Source organism: Dendrobates tinctorius, unplaced genomic scaffold (assembly GCF_039654945.1).
Source record: "Dendrobates tinctorius isolate UK_male_01 unplaced genomic scaffold, ASM3965494v1 ptg000203l, whole genome shotgun sequence".
NCBI lineage: Eukaryota > Metazoa > Chordata > Amphibia > Anura > Dendrobatidae > Dendrobates > Dendrobates tinctorius.
Genome location: NW_027361870.1, coordinates 28,277,311 through 28,296,455, shown reverse-complemented (window position 1 = coordinate 28,296,455; position 19,145 = coordinate 28,277,311). Strand labels below are relative to the sequence as shown.

At 45.3% G+C, this 19,145-nt stretch overlaps 1 protein-coding gene across 8 annotated transcripts in view; it reads left to right on the top strand.

Annotated features, from left to right (window-relative positions):
- Window positions 1-18,979, top strand: part of LOC141057355 (uncharacterized) — a 192,447-nt gene extending 173,468 nt beyond the window's left edge. For all 8 annotated transcript variants that reach the window (XM_073553935.1, XM_073553934.1, XM_073553933.1 and 5 more), the window contains 3 exons: window positions 2,931-3,099; window positions 16,062-16,182; window positions 17,056-18,979. In XM_073553935.1, the coding sequence (XP_073410036.1) occupies window positions 2,931-3,099; window positions 16,062-16,182; window positions 17,056-17,188 (423 nt within the window). In that variant the 3' untranslated portion in view covers window positions 17,189-18,979. The remainder of the gene's footprint in view (window positions 1-2,930; window positions 3,100-16,061; window positions 16,183-17,055) is intronic.
- The last annotated feature ends 166 nt before the right edge of the window (window positions 18,980-19,145 follow it).

The window sequence follows — 19,145 nt, the reverse complement described above, 5'->3', positions numbered from 1 at the left end:
TGCACAACTGCTCCCCATTCTGTAGACCACAGGTCGCTTTATGCCTACAGAACTGCAGGGGGAGCAGTGTCAGAAGCACCGACGCATACACACAATGCCAGCGACCTAGCACTGTGACGTCATCACGCCAGGCTGGGACTCTGATGTCCACTGCATGCGCCGGAGCTTTGCAGGAGGGCTCGTCAGGATCCTGGACTAGGTGAATATATGATGTTTTTTATTATAATTAAAACATGTGGTGTGATTGTGGGGGGCATTATAAAGTATGGAGGTTCCTCATGCATTGTAATTGCTAGTGGGTGGGGGGCTCTCATACAGTGTGGGGACTGCTGTGGGGGGGGCTCTCAAACTGTGGGGGACATTATACAGTGATGGGGCCATTATGCATGTGGGTTCAAATATGGGGGCCATTATACAGTGTGGGTGCAAATGTGGGGGCTATTATACGACATGGGGGACATTATACATGATGGGTGCAAATGTCGGGGCCATTATACAGCATGGGTGCAAATGTGGGGGTCGTTATACAGCGTGGGTACAAATGTATGGGTTATTACACAGTGTGGGTGTAAATGTGGAGGCCATTATACAGTGTGGGTGCAAATGCGGGTGCCATTATACAGTGTCTGTGAAAATGTGGGGTCCATCATACAATTTGAGGGCCATTAACTACTGTGGGAGTTAATGTGAGGGACATCATATAGTGTGGGGACTACTGAGGGGTCCAAAATAGTGTGGGGCCATTATACAGTATGGGAGCTAATGTGAGATCCATTATACAGTTTGAGGGTTACTGTGAACTCCATCTTACAATGTGGGGGTCCCCAGAAAGTGTAGGGACTAATCATACAGTATAGGGCCTACTGTAGTGGCCATTCTACAGAATGGGGACTGTTGTGAGTTCATTCTCTGGTTCCCCTCCTGAACTCCCTCTGGTGGTGTCGGGAGGTGGTGCGGCTGGTTTGATCGGTGGAGATCTGCCACCTGAGGATGGTGATGATGATTGGATCTCGGGATTCTCAGATTGGATTTAAGACAGCCGACGCCCTATTCAGTTGCTGGTGATTCCTTCTGGCTTGTCAGCTCTTGGTTTTCAGCTCTGTTCCAGTCATCTAAAGCTAAGTTTTTCTGCTAATGTTCACACTTGATTTTGTTGGTCTATTCAGTTTTTTGTGTGGTCTGCCAGCCCCGGCTGGGGGCTGAGCGGAATTTCCACTCTTATTTATCAGTATTTTGCCAATTGACTTTTTGTCCCTTACTAGTTTGGTCTCTTTTTGCTCTGTCTCAGAATATTCCAGAGTGCTGATATAGTGGGAGAAGTCTAGTGACTTCAGGGTTAATTTTGCTATCAGAAGTGTTGGACATTATTTTTGTAGGGTTTTTTGCAGGTTGCAGACAGTGACTTGCCTTTCCTTTCCTGTCTAGTTAGTTTGTGCCCTATCATTTGCTCAGCCTATTTTCCTGCCTGTGTTTGTGCCTTCATCTTGTTTCACCGACAATACATGTGTGGGGGCTATCTATTCCTTTGGGGGTCTGCTCTGGGGTAGTTAGTTTTCCCTTTTCTTGCTTTAGGCTTATTTAGTCCTCCGGCCGTGACGAGGCGTCAAGGAACATCGTAGGCACGCTCCACGGCTACTGCTAGTTGTGTGGTAAGATCAGGGATCTGCAATCTGCATAGTTACCAACTTCTCTGGTTTTCTGTGGCTTAGCTGGTTTTGTTTTTTCTCCTCGGTGACCCATTCATAACAGGGGACAACTGATGGGATCATTATTCTGTGTTTTGGTGGAGTATGGAGGACATCGTACTGTATATAGAGGAGCTGTGGGCCTATCATACTGTAGAGGAGCTATACATGGTGGGACTTAGGGGAACTCATGAAATGTTAAGTGGGAACTTAACAAGTATTATTTTTATATGGGCACACTAGGGATTGCGACAGTCAAAGGTGCACATAGGTGCATTATTAATTTCTAGGAGTAAAATGTGGACACTATTTTCTAGGGCACTTGCACAAGGCATTCATATTTTCTAGGGGGGAATTTTGCCATATAGAGAGCGCAAAGGAGATATTTATTTTGTAAGGGGCTCAGTGGTGGAATTACTATGTGGGGCAGTAAAAGGAGCTCAGTTTTTGGACATGCAGTAGGTGCAGTAATAGGGACACATACGGCAGCAGCGGCTCAGTAGTGGGGTATCAGTTGGATATGGAGTTTTGTGCAGGTTGGGGATAGATGAGGATGGTGCAGGAAATATGAGAAGTCAGATGTGTCTTTTGTTGTAATCTCTGCAGATGAGTCGTGGGCTGGAGAAGTTGTCATGTTGGTCCTGGCAAGATGGAAAAGACGGTAAAAGGGAATGACTCCATCACAAATAACGTCAGCTGTAAGTCATCTAATATATAACGGCACTGTAATCTCTTATATGTTCTGCAGCACTGGTATCTACCACTGTATGGTCACCATATGGCAGTAATATCAGTGTTTGGTCTTTGTATAGATTTTTTTTTCAGTAATATTACTGTCATCTGCAGAGTTTTCCCTATTCCCATTATTAGGGGGTGCCACTATAGTTGTAATCAAGATTACCTGGCTAGGGGCCTACTCAGGTGTTTCATTGTCCTGAGCTGATCCCCTAGCTACGCCTCCACTGTAGGGGTATCTTGTGCCCAAACATGGCTGCCCTTGGCAATAACGTCATTGTTAGGAAGGAGAAAAGCCTAACTTGCTGATGACCATACCAGCTTTATTCTAGAAAGAAGCTTTTTTTCTTGAGACAACCCCGTTAAGTAAAAAATGTCAATGTTGAGGAGTATGTATCAGTATTTATCTTAACCATTTCATCCAAAATTAAAATGACTGCACAAAAGAGTAATGCAACAAAAGGCCTTGGTACTTTGGTTTTCCAGCATATCTTTTGACTTCTATTACAGATAAAGGAAGAAAACTTGTCTTTGTCAGATACTATTAGGGTACTGCAGCAGGACCTGGAGAAGAGGTCCATATCGTCCTATTTTAGTCCGTCAGTTTACACAGCAGGAGCTGAGGTTCTGCTGATCTCTCATCGGAAAGCACCAGAATATACTCACACGGCAGCAACAGGTAAATTAATGTGATTCTCGAATATTCAGATAGAACTTGTTAGGAAGATTTTACTACGGAAACTTTTGGTCTGGCTGTATAGGTAGTAGAACAAGAATAAAACTGATAGTTACAGTGACTTGTAGTAATTAGTAAACCATTGCGCCATCGCTGAGACATCGGGCTTGAAGCCACATGCAAATTAACCTGATAGTACATTGTGGCCGATGTACTTAAAGTGCACTGAAGAAGCAATATCTTTAATTCAGCAATCCAAGAAGAATTAAAAATATTATTTATTCAAAAATATTAAAAACAAGGTGAATCCCCCCCCGCAAATGTTAAAATCACATGGATAAGGTGAAGAATTTCAAATTTCAAACCCCAAGGGTTCTTAATCATTGAGGTTATGATTAAGAACCCTTGTGGTTCGAAACGCGTCACCTTATCCATGTGGTTTTAATATTTGTCCTTGCTTTTCTTTTTTCAACATCTTTGTAATATTTTGAAATAAATAACAATTTAAATTATTTTGGGTTTACTGGATTGAAGCTTTTGCTTCTTCAGCGCTACTACACCCTGGAACCAGCTGGGATTTCCTTCCATGTGTCCCTCACTTTCTATTTTGTATCTGTGAGTTACATTTTGCCTTAGGTGAGCTGACAAGTATTTTTTCTTTAATTGTACTTGAAGTGCATCAACACGCCCACAGAGCACTTCAAGGCTATTTTGCATGTGGCTTCAAAGCTTAATTGCTTAGCCTAATACTGTATATTTTTTCTTGTTGTTCTACGACCTACTCACCGATACAATTAGTTTCAGTGGCAAAATCCTCCTGACAGACTCTCTCGAAAAAAAATCTAAATAAGTAAATAATTGTATTTCTTCTAAAAAATTTTAAATGTCTACAATATTTTTTCTTTGTTATGCCTCATTAAAAGCTGATCCCCTCACTGGGTGGAGGGTGGTGGGTTCAGCTTAGGGCTGGACAGGAGACAGGGACAGGGTGGAGGCTCAGGCAGGCACACCTTCAGTGTAAACCCTGGGTAGAGGGACAGACAGGGTTCCCCTAGTCTGAGGGACATCGCAGGGGTCCCGGGGTTTTTGCCTAAAGTAACCTAGGCATACCATGACATTATAGTCGGCCCAAATAATAAAGTGAGAGAAAAAAAAAAAAAGAGGTATAGATAGGGAATATAGGGGTTACTTACTATGGATCCTATACTTTCCCTAACCAAGCAGCTGGAGGCTCTATCCATACAGGTCACTGAACTCAGGGGGGCGGTCCAGCAACAAGGCCTGTCAGCTCCTGCAGTACCTGCTGAGGCTGCAGCCAGGGCAGCTGAGCCCAAGTTTCCCCTTCCTGAACGATTTGCTGGTGATCGTGGTAAGTTCACGGTGTTTCGTGAATCATGCAAATTGTATTTCCGTATGCGTCCACATTCCTCAGGTAATGAGGCTCAACGCGTGGGCTTGGTGATTTCTTTGCTGAGTGGTGACCCACAGGCCTGGGCCTTTTCACTCCCTTCAGACTCACAGGCATTTGAATCTGTAGATTTTTTTTTCTCTGCTCTGGGTTTGATCTATGACGATCCGGATAGATTAAACTTGGAAGAGTCTAAGATACGCTCACTGCTACAGGGTGATCGACCAGCTGAGGATTACTGCACGGAATTCCGGCGCTGGGCTGTGGACACGCAGTGGAATGACCCTGCGCTTAGAAGTCAATTTTTGCATGGGATTTCTGGAAGGGTTAAACAGACTCTCCTAATGTACGAGACTCCCGCCTCTCTGGAGGCTGCGATGGCACTTGTAGTACGCATAGACCGACGTCTCCGTCAGGGGGCGCTGGTTTCGTTGCCTCCGGGAGGTGGGGGAGTGGTCGGTGAGGTTGCCGCGGGTGAATCCGTGGAACCCATGCAGATCGCTGGTATAGCACAGTCACCGAGTAACAAGCCTAAACGTCCTTGGCACAGAAGGCAGGGGCTCTGTTTTTTTTGTGGCAAAGGAGGACATTTTATTAACGCTTGCCCCCTGGTACCTAAGAAGGGCGCGCCGGCGGAAAACTGATAGGCTCAGAGGGTTTGGAGGAGTCTAGTCTGAGCCTTTGTGTATCCTCCGTCATGGTTTCCCAGTGTATGCTCCCTGCTAGGGTGGTACTTGGGGGGCAAATGCTCTCTATTACAGTATTTATTGATAGTGGCTCAGCTGCCAATCTCATTGATGAGAGGTTCGCGCATACAGCGGGATTTCCGGTGGAGAAATTGCCGAACCCCATCCGGGTGGTTACCATCAATGCTTCCCCGTTGTCTCAAGGGGAGATCACAGAGTGTGTGTTGGATATACAACTCCACATCGGAGTATTACACTCAGAGCGGGTAACTTGTAAGGTGCTTAGTAACTTACCGGCTCATGGTTGTCAATGTATAATCCTGTTATTGATTGGAAGACCCAGGACATAATTCAGTGGAGCAGGGAGTGTCAGGAGAGGTGCCTGGCTACATGTATTTCCGCTTTGACTCCCAGTATCCCGGAGCCGTTGCTGGATTATGCGGATGTATTTTCTGAGAAGGGTTGTTCGGAACTACCACCGCATCGCCCCTATGACTGTGCTATTAGGTTGAAACCAGGGGCCAAGTTACCTAAAGCTAGAATGTTTAATATCTCAGGTCCCGAGAGGCTAGCTCTCAAGGAATACATTGCGGATAGCCTGAGCAAGGGTCATATTAGACCTTCCTCTTCTCCTCTGGCTGCTGGCTTCTTCTTTGTTAAAAAGAAGGATGGCGGTTTACGCCCGTGTCTGGATTTCAGAGAACTCAACCAGATTACGGTCCGTGATCCTTACCCTATGCCACTTATACCCGATTTATTCAACCAAGTGGTTGGTGCCAGGTGGTTCTCCAAACTGGACCTCAGGGGGGCGTACAATCTTATAAGAGTCCGTCAGGGGGATGAGTGGAAGACAGCGTTCAATACCCCTGAGGGTCACTTTGAGAGTTTGGTAATGCCGTTTGGGTTGACTATGGCACCGGCGGTCTTTCAACACTTCATTAATGATGTCTTCTCTCAGTTGTTGGGGAGGTTTGTTATAATTTATCTTGACGACATCCTCATTTTCTCTCGCGACCATGATACACATATAGAGCATGTTAGACAGGTTCTGCAGTTGCTCAGAGAGAACAGGCTCTATGTCAAGCTTGAAAAATGTGTGTTTTTCGTACAGGAGCTACCGTTCTTGGGTTATATAATCTCCGCCTCAGGTTTTAAGATGGACACTGCAAAGGTGCAGGCGGTACTACATTGGGATCGGCCTGATAATCTTAAGGCGCTTCAGCGATTTCTTGGCTTCTCCAATTACTATAGGAAATTTATTAAGAACTTCTCTATGATTGCCAAACCACTGACTGACATGACTAAGAAGGGTACCGACTTTTCTGACTGGTCTGAGCCTGCGGTACAGGCGTTTGAATTCCTCAAGAATAGTTTTGCCTCAGCGCCCATTCTGGTGCAGCCCGATGTCTCCTTACCGTTTGTCGTGGAGGTGGATGCGTCGGAGGTTGGAGTGGGGGCTGTACTGTCTCAGGGCCCTTCTTGGGCCAAGTTGCATCCGTGTGCCTTCTTCTCCAAGAAGCTGTCGCCTGCGGAGCGTAATTATGATATTGGCAACAGGGAACTATTGGCCATCAAATTGGCATTTGAGGAGTGGCGACACTTCTTGGAGGGGGCTGTTCATCAGATTACTGTGATAACCGACCATAAGAATTTGCTTTATTTAGAATCTGCTAAGCGCCTGTCCTCCAGACAGGCTCGCTGGGCATTATTCTTCACCCGGTTCAACTTCATTGTTACCTATCGACCTGGGTCGAAGAATGTTAAGGCAGACGCTTTATCCAGGTGTTTTCCGGGTGGAGAGTTATGTGAAGAGCCGGTGCCTATTCTCCAAAAGGGTTTGGTGGTATCTGCCATCACGACAGAGATTGAGGCAGAGATTGCGGAGGCTCAGGAGGTGGTACCGCCGGGGTTGCCTGCTAATAAATCTTTTGTGCCGCTACATCTACGCTCTAGAGTGTTGGGCGAACATCACGACACGGTACTGGCAGGTCATCCAGGGGTTAAGAGCACTCTGGAACTGGTATCGCGTCGTTTTTGGTGGCCTAAAATCCGGCAGGATGTGGCCTCATATGTGGCTGCCTGTACCACGTGCGCACGGGCCAAGACTCCTCGTTCCCGTCCCGCTGGTAGCTTGCAGCCTCTCGGGGTGCCCAGTAAGCCATGGACTGAGATTTCCATGGATTTTATTACTGACTTGCCCGCCTCGGCAGGGAACTCGGTCATTTTGGTAATTGTTGATAGGTTCTCCAAAATGTCACATTTCGTTGCTTTACCGTCTTTGCCCAATGCTAAGACTCTTGCTCAGATATTTATTCGCGAGGTGGTCAGACTTCATGGTGTCCCGTCTGACATTGTGTCTGATCGAGGTACGCAGTTTGTGGCAAAGTTTTGGAGAGCTTTTTGTTCTCGCCTTGCAATCAAATTATCTCATTCATCGGCTTTCCACCCTCAGTCGAATGGACAGACTGAGCGGATGAACCAAAACCTGGAGCAATACTTGCGCTGCTTTATTTCCGACAATCAGGAAGAGTGGTCAGTGTTTCTTCCTCTGGCAGAATTCGCAATAAACAACCATTGCCAGGAATCGTCTGGGGAATCTCCTTTTTTTTGTGTGTATGGTCAACATCCTCAATTTTGCACCTTGCGTCAGGGGTGCTCAGTTGGCGTCCCTGAAGAGGACCAGTTGGGAGCTCAATTGTCGTCTGTTTGGAGGAGAGTCAAGCAGCGCTTGTTGAAGGTGGGTTCCAGGTACAAATGGGTGGCTGACTGCAGACGTGTGCCAGGTCCGGACCTGTGTGTGGGTGATTGGGTGTGGTTATCTACTAGGAACATTAAGCTCAAGATACCGTCACTTAAGTTGGGTCCCAGGTTCATTGGCCCATTTAGAATCTCCGCAGTGATCAACCCAGTGGCATTTCGTTTGGAGTTGCCGGCTGTGTATAAGATTCATAATGTATTTCACAAAGCATTGCTAAAGAAGGTCGTGGGTTTGGTGGATGGTTCCCCCGGGCCACCACCTCCCGTCTTGGTGGATGGCGCGTTGGAATTTGAGGTGTCCAAAGTGGTGGACTCTAGGGTTGTGCGTCGCACTCTACAGTACCTGGTCCACTGGCGTGGCTATGGTCCTGAGGAGAGGACATGGGTGCCGGCCTCTGACATTCATGCTGATTGACTGGTTACTATGTTCCATCGTCGCCATCCGGACAAGCCAGGTCCTCGACATGGTGAGGTTCCGGAGGCCCCTCGTAGAAGGCGGGGTACTGTCATGTCGGACACTGTTCACACCAGGGTGTCCGGCAGACAGCGGTAATACCCTGTTGGGTATTCTGTTCCAGTCGGGATAGGGTTAACCAGGTTGTCATGCTGGCTGAGGGCTGGGCCACGCCCTTGGTCTTTAAATAGTTCGTCCTGACTATGGGCGTCGCCGACTATAGCTTTAGCCTAGTGCTAGCAATACCGGTCAGCAGTGGTGGTGTTGGAGCGTCTGATATCTGGTGCAGTATATCCCTCAGTGGTTCTTTCTCCAATCTGTTATATATATATATATTTGGTTGCCCTTGCACATTATTGTATTCCCTTGTGTATTAACTGTGTGGTATTTCTTTTACCCCTGTCCATACGTATTTGTGGGGTCTGGTGTCTGGTCCCCTCACTGGGTGGAGGGTGGTGGGTTCAGCTTAGGGCTGGACAGGAGACAGGGACAGGGTGGAGGCTCAGGCAGGCACACCTTCAGTGTAAACCCTGGGTAGAGGGACAGACAGGGTTCCCCTAGTCTGAGGGACATCGCAGGGGTCCCGGGGTTTTTGCCTAAAGTAACCTAGGCATACCATGACACAGCCCTTTGTCAGTTGTGTCCCTATCACAGTTTACGCTACCGGCATTAATTGTTGGGAGTGACACTGCAAGGTACCCGCACTAGACCAAAAGGGTTATTGTACAAGTACAAGAGTGTGCTATGGTCCTCTTGTTCCCATGACCTAGCAGGCGGATTTTTTTTTTAGATTTTTGCACATCCTAGTTATATTGTCATGCCCGTCATGCTGCTTGTGCTGCATGATCCCCACTGTCATGCCTGTCATGCCGCATTGTCCCCAGTACCGGGTCCCTGCAGGCACCCCGGGTATCCCTCTCGTGTGTGCATGAGCACCTCTCTGTTATGCCTGTCGTGTCTGTTATGCTGCATGACCCAAGGAGCAGTGTGCACGCGCACCTAATAGTTATGCCTGTCGTGTCTGCTATGCTGCATGATCCCTGGAGCAGTGTGCACACGCACCTCACAGTCATGCTTGTCATGTCTATGTTGCATGACCCCTGGAGCAGTGTGCACGCGCACCTCACAGTCATGCTTATCGTGTCTGTTATGCTGCATGACCCCTGGAGCAGTGTGCACGCGCACCTCACAGTCATGCCTGTCGTGTCTGTTATACTGCATGACTCCAGGAGCAGTGTGCAAGCGCACCTCACAGTTATGCCTGTCGTGTCTGTTATGCTGCATGACTCCTGGAGCAGTGTGCACGTGCACCTCATCCCATGACTGCCTGCTGTTGCTGGTGCACACTTGTGCTTTACCTCATGGCTATATGCCATGGCTTGTGCACACATGTGCTTCATCTCATGGCTGTGCGTCATCGCTAGTATGCACGCGTACCTCATCATGCAGTTGCTGTGTGCATGTGTGCCTTACCTTACAGTTGCGCGCCGTTGCTGGCGCCCACGTGCATCTCCAGTGCTGGATCCTCCGGTTGGAAGCCTGTGCTTGGCGCCCGAGTGCGTGCACCTCTCCATGCTGCCTGTAACGGTTCCACTCTATGGTCCTGGAGGACCGAATCCAGCAATCCTCTCTATGGTCCTGGAGGACCGAATCCAGCAATCTTCTCTGTGGTCCTGGAGGACCAAATCCAGTAATCCTCTCTATGGTCCTGGAGGACCTGACCCGGAAGTCCTCCCCTTGGTCCTGACCCGGAAGTACAGGTGCTAATGCCCTATATCAGTCCGCCCTTTCCTATGGTCGGGGCCTGATTATCATGTTTGCATGGTCCCTGCTTGGTCGCTCCCTGTATTCAGTTCCCCTGCACCCTGCCCCGTTGTGCTTCTCTCCACACGCTCTGTGCTTTTATTCTGTCTATTTTCCTGTGCCATGTCTTGTGTTGTCTTTGCTATTCTTAGCCTTGTAGTACTTTCTATCTGTTTAGTCTGAACCTGGCTCTGGGCTCTAGCATATGTTCCGCTTCTTTCTCTTGTACCCGGCTCTGTGCTTCAGCCTACGTTCGGCTCTCTAGCTTTTTCCGCTCTCTAGCTTTTGTACCTTGTCTGTGCTCCTAGCGCACTTCCTGTCTAGTTCTGTTTTTCGTGCGCACTTGCACATTCACCTTTCGTACCAGGCTTCGCCGTGCCGTCTTGCACGCGTCTTAGATCTGTACCTTTGCCTAGCCCTGACTTGTGGCTTGCGTGCCCCTTTGAACGCGCCTGGTCGTACCTGTGCCTGTCTGTGCCTCAACCGTGCCGCTCTAGTCGTGCCCGCCTGCCTGTGCCTCAGCTGTGTTCGCCGGCCAGTGCTCTAGTGGTTTCCGCCTGTCTGTGCCTCAGCCGTGCCGCCTCAGTCGTGCCTGCCTGTGCCTCAGCCGGTACCGCTTGCCGGTGCCCCAGTCTTGTTTTCCGTGCTCCCTTGCACACACGCTGTTTCTCGCACTGTGTGTTTTTGTGCTTCTTTAGCACAAGTCTTTTGCTATCTTTGCTCTGTCCTGTATCTTGTCTCTGTCTTTTCCTGAGTACTATGTCCTTTGTCTGTACCCGGCACTGGGCTCTAGCATACGCTCCACTTCTCTTTCCTGTACCTACCCGGCTCAGTGCTACTGCCTACATTCTGCTCTGTTTTGAACCCTGACCCTGGCGTGCATCTTTGCATGCGCAGGACCTTGCTTCTGTACCTGGCTCTGGGCTCTAGCATACACTCCGATTCTCTTTCCTGTACCCGGCTCTGTGCTACTGCCTACGTTCCGCTCTGTCTTGAACCCTGACCCTCGCGTGCCTCTTTGCATGCGCAGGACCTTGCCTTGAACCCTGACCCTGGCGTGCCCCTTTGCACATGCAGGACCATGCCTTGAACCCTGAACCCTAGCTTGTATCCTAAACACGCACCATGCCTAGTATCTTGATCCTGGTGTTTCCCTAAACACGAACCATGCCTTGAACCTCAGACCTTGGCTTGCCCATTGGCACGTTATCACCTCTGTGTCTTCGTGATTAAGTCTTGCACCTGATGGAACCCTGTGACCATGCTTTGATTACGTCTTGCACCTGATGGAACCCTGTGACCACGCTTTGCACATCCTAGAACCCTGTCTAGTACCTGGCATGCCCTGCACGCGCCCTTGTCATGTACCTGGCGTGCCCCTGCATGCACCCGTCTCAGCCGTGTCTTTTGTGAGCCAGCCATCTGGTCTCAGCAGTCGTGGTGGCTCTGGCTCACTCCCTTTGGCTTGCCCCTGACACTCCCTGTATAGGGGGTGGTCCTCACTAGGCCAGCTCGCCCTAGGTGAGTGGATGCCACGACCCAGAGGGTCCACTCCAAGAGTTATGTCTCGTCTCCCCACGAGACGTCTCAACCCCTAACATATATAATGTATATTTGTTGGAAAACTGCTGTAATTTTAGTTATACCTCCAACACGATGAATAAGAACACTTCTGACATGACAACCATTTTTTAAGGTTCTGCTCACCTCAGTGGTTGACAATTTCATTGTTTTCGACAGGAAAAATAAAATTGGAAGTAGCTCTGTTTGCCTGTATAAAAAAGGACACCTTCTTACAGCTTTTTGGACCCTATTAAAAGTTAATGGCCAATTTGGCTTTGGTGGAGTCCTTTCTTTTAAACCTAAGCCTCAACACAGATGTGAACAAAATTCTGTCCTTATTTGTAGTTGTCTGTAGCAAGTCATCTGTAATAATGCTCAACACCTTAAGATGCCTGTTTTTCACCTCTGTGTATCACATTAGGGTAGTGAAATGTCTTAGAATATAGGAGTCAGTCGTAGGTAGCTAACTACTGAAATGTCTCAGCAAATTAATTTTTCTTGCTTTTGATCTTTTCTTTTAACAAGCGCAATGAAAGGTCAGATAAACTCCATTAATTGAGTGCGGTCTTCCGTAGTTGCCGTTATGCCTTCTACAAATAGTGAATTGTCAAGATAATTCTCTATAATGTGTTTCTAATTAAGGGGCCACGAGGTGATGGGTTCCTCCATTTGTCATGTGGGACTGCACATGGCATTATTATAGAACTCTAAATCTAGCCATAAGCTGATAAAGGATGTAATGTTTGTAGACTCTGATCCTCATTTTTCAGTGCACCCTGTAAACCTACAGTCATACTATCAACACCTACTTGGCTGCACCTAAAATGTAGCCTTCACACTATCTCCAAACTATCGTAAGTAGAGATGAGCAGATCTCTTCGCATGACCCTGATCCACGGTCCAGGTCATTGTTCTCTGGCCGTGGACAGGAGCTGCTCAAATTTCCTTACCCTCTGGGATCCCAGGTTCGGCATATGACTCGCGGTGCTGGTGAGATTTTACCTGTGCGCCTCACACCGCAGAGATGTCTTCACGCCAGGCTGGCGAATTAATTAAATGCCGCATCGAGGAGCCTGGAAGCTCAGGAAATTTGTACAGGTCCTGTCATCGGCCAGAAAACACTTGACCTGAAGACTGTGGCTTGTACTAATCTCGAAATCTGTAAGTCTTCTAGTATGCATTGTGATAGAGGAAAACATCAGTTTAAGAAAGATTATATAGTGTTAAATTAGTCACCCAACAGCTATAGCCATAAACAATGAATATAAGATAATTGAATGCAATACAGCCTACACTTACATATAATAAAGATGTATTCACATAGAGAATACAGATTAATGAACATACTCCCCCACCACGCACCCAATGCGCGTTTCACAGTTACTTTGTCAGGCGTCTATCAAAGACAATGTAACAGTGGACATAACAGGAAGCTCTGCTCTCATAATATCTATTATATCTTATCTGTCCATTTTTTATGTTTTACTACTTTTACAAGCTATAAACAACTACTCCTGATGTCTGCCCTACATATACAGCAGATATTGGAAAGGGGTTAAAATGTAGTATGTAAAGAAATCTCTAAATGTTCCAGAAAATCATTCTATTTCTCCTCCTTTTTCTCACTATACTGTCTGGTTGTTGGACAACTAGCTGCAGCAGGAGCCCCCCTTCTGCTCTGTCTTTAATAGATTGTTAAACCCTGCCCTGTAGATAAATGTCAACCCTTCAGGTCGGTTATCAGCCCAAAATGAAACAAATCAGCAGAATACAGCAGAATACTAAGTTTAGGATTTCTACAAGAGTTTTCTTTTAACGTGACAGAGGTACCCTTATGATTTAATCAGCAAAGTTAGAGCATCAAAGAGCCACGATACTAACGAGACCAAGATGCACTCCTTGATATTGAACACTGACTGGATATATTACTATCATAGAAATCTCATAGTAATGCAGAAATATTGGAATCATTTGGGATGAAGAGGAAAAATTCAGTTAATTGAATATTTTGGAGCATCTAGAAGGGACAGGTCATTTTTCTGTTAGCCAAAATTGCATATAAATATTTGGCTAATACGAATGATCAAAGTGGATTGAAAATATATTCATATTCATATTCAGGAACACTGAACAGTAATCTTGGTAGGTACTTGTGCACACTTAGTCACCAGGAAAAGTCTTCAAGGCTCTCTGATTTTGAACCAGTCACAGAAGAAGTAGTAAGCAGGCTCCTTGCATCTTCTCGCCCAACCACTTGCACCAGTGAACCATTTCCGTCACATCTCCACCAGTCCCTTTCCCCTGCTGTCACCTCTCACCTAACTAAAATATTTAACCTCTCTCTCTTCTGGTATCTTTCCCTCCTCATTTTAGCATGCCATCATACATCCACTACTTAAAAAACCATTCCTCGACCAAAACTGTGCCGCTAACTATAGACCTGTCTCTAATCTTCCCTTCATCTCTAAACTCCTGGAACGCCTGGTCCACTCCCGTCTTAACCGCTATCTCTTTGATAACTCTCTTCTCAACCCTCTCCAATCCGTTTTCCGCTCTTTACACTCTACTGAAACTGCCCTCACTAAAGTCTCTAATGATCTACTAACAGCAAAATCAAATGGTCATTACTCCATGCTAATTCTCTTGGATGTCTCTGCAGCATTCGACACTGTGGATCATCAGCTCCTCCTCACTATGCTCCGTTCCATTGGCCTCAAGGACACCGTTCTCTCCTGGTTCTCCTCCTATCTCTCTGACCGCTCCTTTACTGTATCTTTTGTCGGTTCCTCCTCCTCTCACCTTCCCCTTACTGTTGGGGTTCCTCAAGGATCGGTTCTAGGGCCCCTCCTCTTCTCCTTGTACACTGCCCCTATTGGTCAAACAATCAGTAGATTTGGTTTCCAGTACCATCTCTATGCTGATGACACCCAATTATACGCTTCTCCCGACATCACGCCAGCCTTTCTAGAAAACACCGACGATTGTCTAAACGCTGTCTAACATCATGTCCTCGCTATATCTGAAACTGAACCTGTCAAAGACTGAACTCCTTGTGTTTCCTCCCTCTACTAATGTACCGATACCCGACATTGCCATTTCCGTATGTGGTTCCACTATTACTCCTCAGCAACATGCTCGCTGTCTTGAGGTCATACTTGACTTCGAGCTTTCCTTTGCCCCACATATACGATCTCTAGCTCGCTCTTGTTATCTGCACCTCAAAAACATTTCTAGAATTCGACTTTTTCTTACTTTTGACTCCGCAAAAACTCTTACTGTTTCTCTTATTCATTCTTGTCTCGACTATTGTAACTCTCTTCTAATCGGTCTCCCTCTTACCAAACTCTCCCCTCTCCAATCTGTCTTGAATGCTGCAGCCAGGATCATATTCCTCACCAATCGTTACACCGATGCCTCTACCTGGTGCCAGTCATTACACTGGCTACCCATCCACTCCAGAATCCAATTACCCTCACCCACAAAAGCCCTCCATGGCTCAGCACCACCCTACATCTCCTCCCTCGTCTCAGCCTACCACCCTACCCATGCCATCCATTCAGCGGATGACCTGAGGTTATCATCCTCAATAATCAGAACCTTCCACTCCCGTCTCCAAGACTTTAAACGTACTGCGCCAATTCTTTGGAATGAACTTCCCAGGTCAATACGATTAGTCCCCAATCCCCACAATTTTAAGCGTTCCCTGAAAACGCATTTTTTCAGACTGGCCTACCGTCTCAACACATTAACCTAATCTATCCCTGGGTGGCACAGTCAAAAGTTTTACCATAACCAGGTTCCCCGCATCATGTTCCCACATGCTTTATGCATCCATTAGCCCTCTGTGTCTGTACTGTTACACACTTAACATTATGGCTGGTCCAAACAATCAGGGCAATTGTTACCATCCACCTTTCGTGTCTACCTTTTTCCTCATAGACTGTAAGCTTGCGAGCAGGGCCCTCATTCCTCTTGGTATCTGTTATGACCTATGTGATTATTGTTATGCTGTAATGTCTATTGTCTGTACAAATCCCCTCTGAAATGTAAAGTGCTGCGGAATATGTCGGCGCTATAGAAATAAAATGTATTATTATTATATAAGGCTGTCTGAAATGTCCTAGATGGCTTCGACTTTCCAAAGTTACCTCTTGTTCCTCAGAAACAGTAACTTCTGCACTTCAATAAATGTTTCTTTCATTTCTTGACAATTACGGTAAAACACACATTGACCTGACCATCATTCTCACAGGGATTTTAGTGTTTTATCCCAATGTTTGCTTATATTTTTTAGATTACAAGTTCCCAGAGATGTGCAGTTGTGGTAGGACACTACAGAGTTTATCTACAGCTTCTAATGAAAGTTCTTCTGCCGTGGAAGAAGATGTCACAGTGAAGGAAATCTGCAGGCAGATGTAAGGATTATATTCTGGTTGCTTCATAGTGATGTATGTTTCAGTGATAAAAAAAAGAATCTGATTTGCGCTTGCCATATTTGATATGGGTGCAGGTGAGTGGGTGTTTTTGGCGTCCAAAATAGTGGCCTACATAGGTTTTTTTTTTCTATTTTAACCTCAACAAATGTTTATTTTAGAATTGCTGAAAATGGTGAATGCATGTGTTTTATGCAGAAATTGTGGATAACTAGAGAAATAGTGGTAGAAAAAAAAATCTGAAGAAAATCCATGTAGTATTAGCTGACAAACTACATATAATTTGATGGGCGCATTGTGACAACCAGGGCCGCCTCTAGGCTTGGGATATTCCACCCTTGACTTAAATTGAGCCTATACAACTTTGTAATTAAATTGACCAAAATCAGACTATGGGACAAATCCTGTCTAACTTTTATCCAGCATAAACTTAAGACTATAAAGTCTGAAAATATGCCAAATTTATCACATTGGCTCGATCATAAATTTGGATATTTTTGCCTGACTTTACGTCACCTATTGGGTGGCTTACTTTGTGTCACTTTTTTGCGCTTACATTTTAGCACACATTGTCGCATTTTAGGGCAAATAAAAAATACTTTATTTAATTTAAAAAAAAAAATTAGCAGAAACAAAAATGGTGCCACTCTGTCGGACTTTGTCTATGCTAAATGTCTGGGAGAGAATGTGTTGAATTTGTATTGTGAGAAATTGGACTCCGTGAACTTCTCACAAAGATAAGGGTGGACATATATCTGAATGTACATCAAGTCTCAATAGGATGTAGCTGATTTCCATTTTTTTAACAAATATTCCATTGCTAGAAGAATTGATGTGTTTGTTCATTACTGGCAGGAAACGAGAAAGGAACCTGCTCCTCGACGTTATGGTTATTATGTATGAGAGAAGATGGTTTGTAGAAGAAGCGGTGCCACACGTCAGAAGAGCCCTGAGGAAATGTGGAGCCCGATCACTTGCTGAAGATTAGAGGCGGACTACCTGCAATAATATGTCAGTGTGACTGTATCATTACCGGCTATAGTGACAGTAAAGCAATGGGATTGCTGACACAGATTGCAGGGTAAACATGGTTAGAAAAAGCGAGCTGACCATTTATATTGTAATAAAAATGTTATTTTCCAGAAATTGTAAAAACTCTTATACTGCAACTCCGATCATTGACATGTGATGAGTGAAGATGATAACTGATGAATATTCACACATGAAATTACATGAAGCATCATTACCTATTAGGAAGATGAAGCAATATGTATGTTACAATAATATACAATGCAATTACGGTAATTGAATGAAATAGGGACTTTATATAACTTTTAGAATTATGACACAATGCTAGTGGGTGCATGATCAGATCCTTCTCATTAAAGTACAATGAAGTAGGCTTACAGCATACTCAATGTTTTCATAGGCCCCCATTCACTCTGCAAGAGTTCTGTTTTGACCTCCATCTTAGTCTATTTTATCTTTATTATGGCCACATCTTGAATCCCAAATTTAAAGTAGCACTTCAGTGTTTATTTTTTGTTATTCATGCAGTTACTAGTTGCTCAATATACTGTATATAATTCTGTCTGTATTACTTTTAGTTGTTCTGATGTATCTGAAAATTCAAGGTATAATTCCCTTCAGATAAGTAAAGTGATCTCATGGTGACTCCCTAGCAATTAAATGCCTTTAAGTTCTCTGAATGGGGTAACTTTCTCAGTCACTAACACCATCCGTACTGTGAAACTGCATGGACTGTACCACTGAAGTTCTTCACTGAGGGGGACAGAAACACCTATCAGTGATAATGATTATGACCGCACAGCTCCTGTCACAGTTAGAATTAAGGAAATCACAGTTCAGCCTCTCTGCCTGTATACTTAGAATCTCTTAGCTTATTAAGGCTGGTTTCACATTAGCGTTTTTTTGCGCAGCACATAGTGCGCATCCATGCGCATGCATCATGTGCACCTATATTTAACATGGCGTGCGCATGGTCTTGCGTCTGCATGTGTTTGGCTGCATTTTCGTGCGCATGCGGTTTTTTCAGGTGTGCGTCTAGACGCGCCAGACACAACCTGTTGCACTTTTGGGTCTGTCCAACGGTGTTAAAAAAAATGCATGCGTTTGTTTGCGCACGGAATGCGTAAAAAAACGCATTAGTCTATGGGAACACAGGCGTGCGCATGGACATGCGTACGCCTGTGTTTGCGCGTGCATGCGGTTTAAGAGTAAAAACATGTCTACACACTGGAGAACGAATGCGCATAAAAACGCAAACGCATGCAAAAACGCATGATGCGTTTTTTGCATGCATTTCTATTGCGCACGATGCGCTGTGCAAAAAAACGCTAATGTGAAATTAGCCTAAGAGGGATGACGCTCACAGTGTTACTACAGTAGGTAGAGTGGTACTGGCTCTGTGCATTGCTGTTGTGTGATGAGTCGTCAGATTGATGGCAACATTGAAGCTTATTTTCCTTACATGTCTTGTAAAAGACAGTACATAAGAATATTTAAACCTTCCACAGAGAAAAAACCAATAGCTCCTAACCAAACTTATACATTAGATATGATTGTATTTCCTTATAATCAGACATGTAAAAACATGTATAAACTGCAAGATTATTATTTTTTTTTTTTTTGGGGGGGGAGGACGTGAACTGAAATGTATGAAATAAGATTTATGTAATGGTATAAACTGGTTGACAGTGAATACGGTGAATAATTTTTTTCAAGGGCCTTGAGAATAAATGGAAACTCTTACAAAATAGGCTTCTTGTCTACTTTCTGATCAATGAGCAGGATGGTGTTATAGAGATATTTGTATAACAGCAATATACAAGGTAATTTTAAGGGATTAATAAGTGCCTAAAATAATAGATTAATGAGGAAGATTAATTATGATGAAGATAATAATAAGGCATAACTGATTTTTA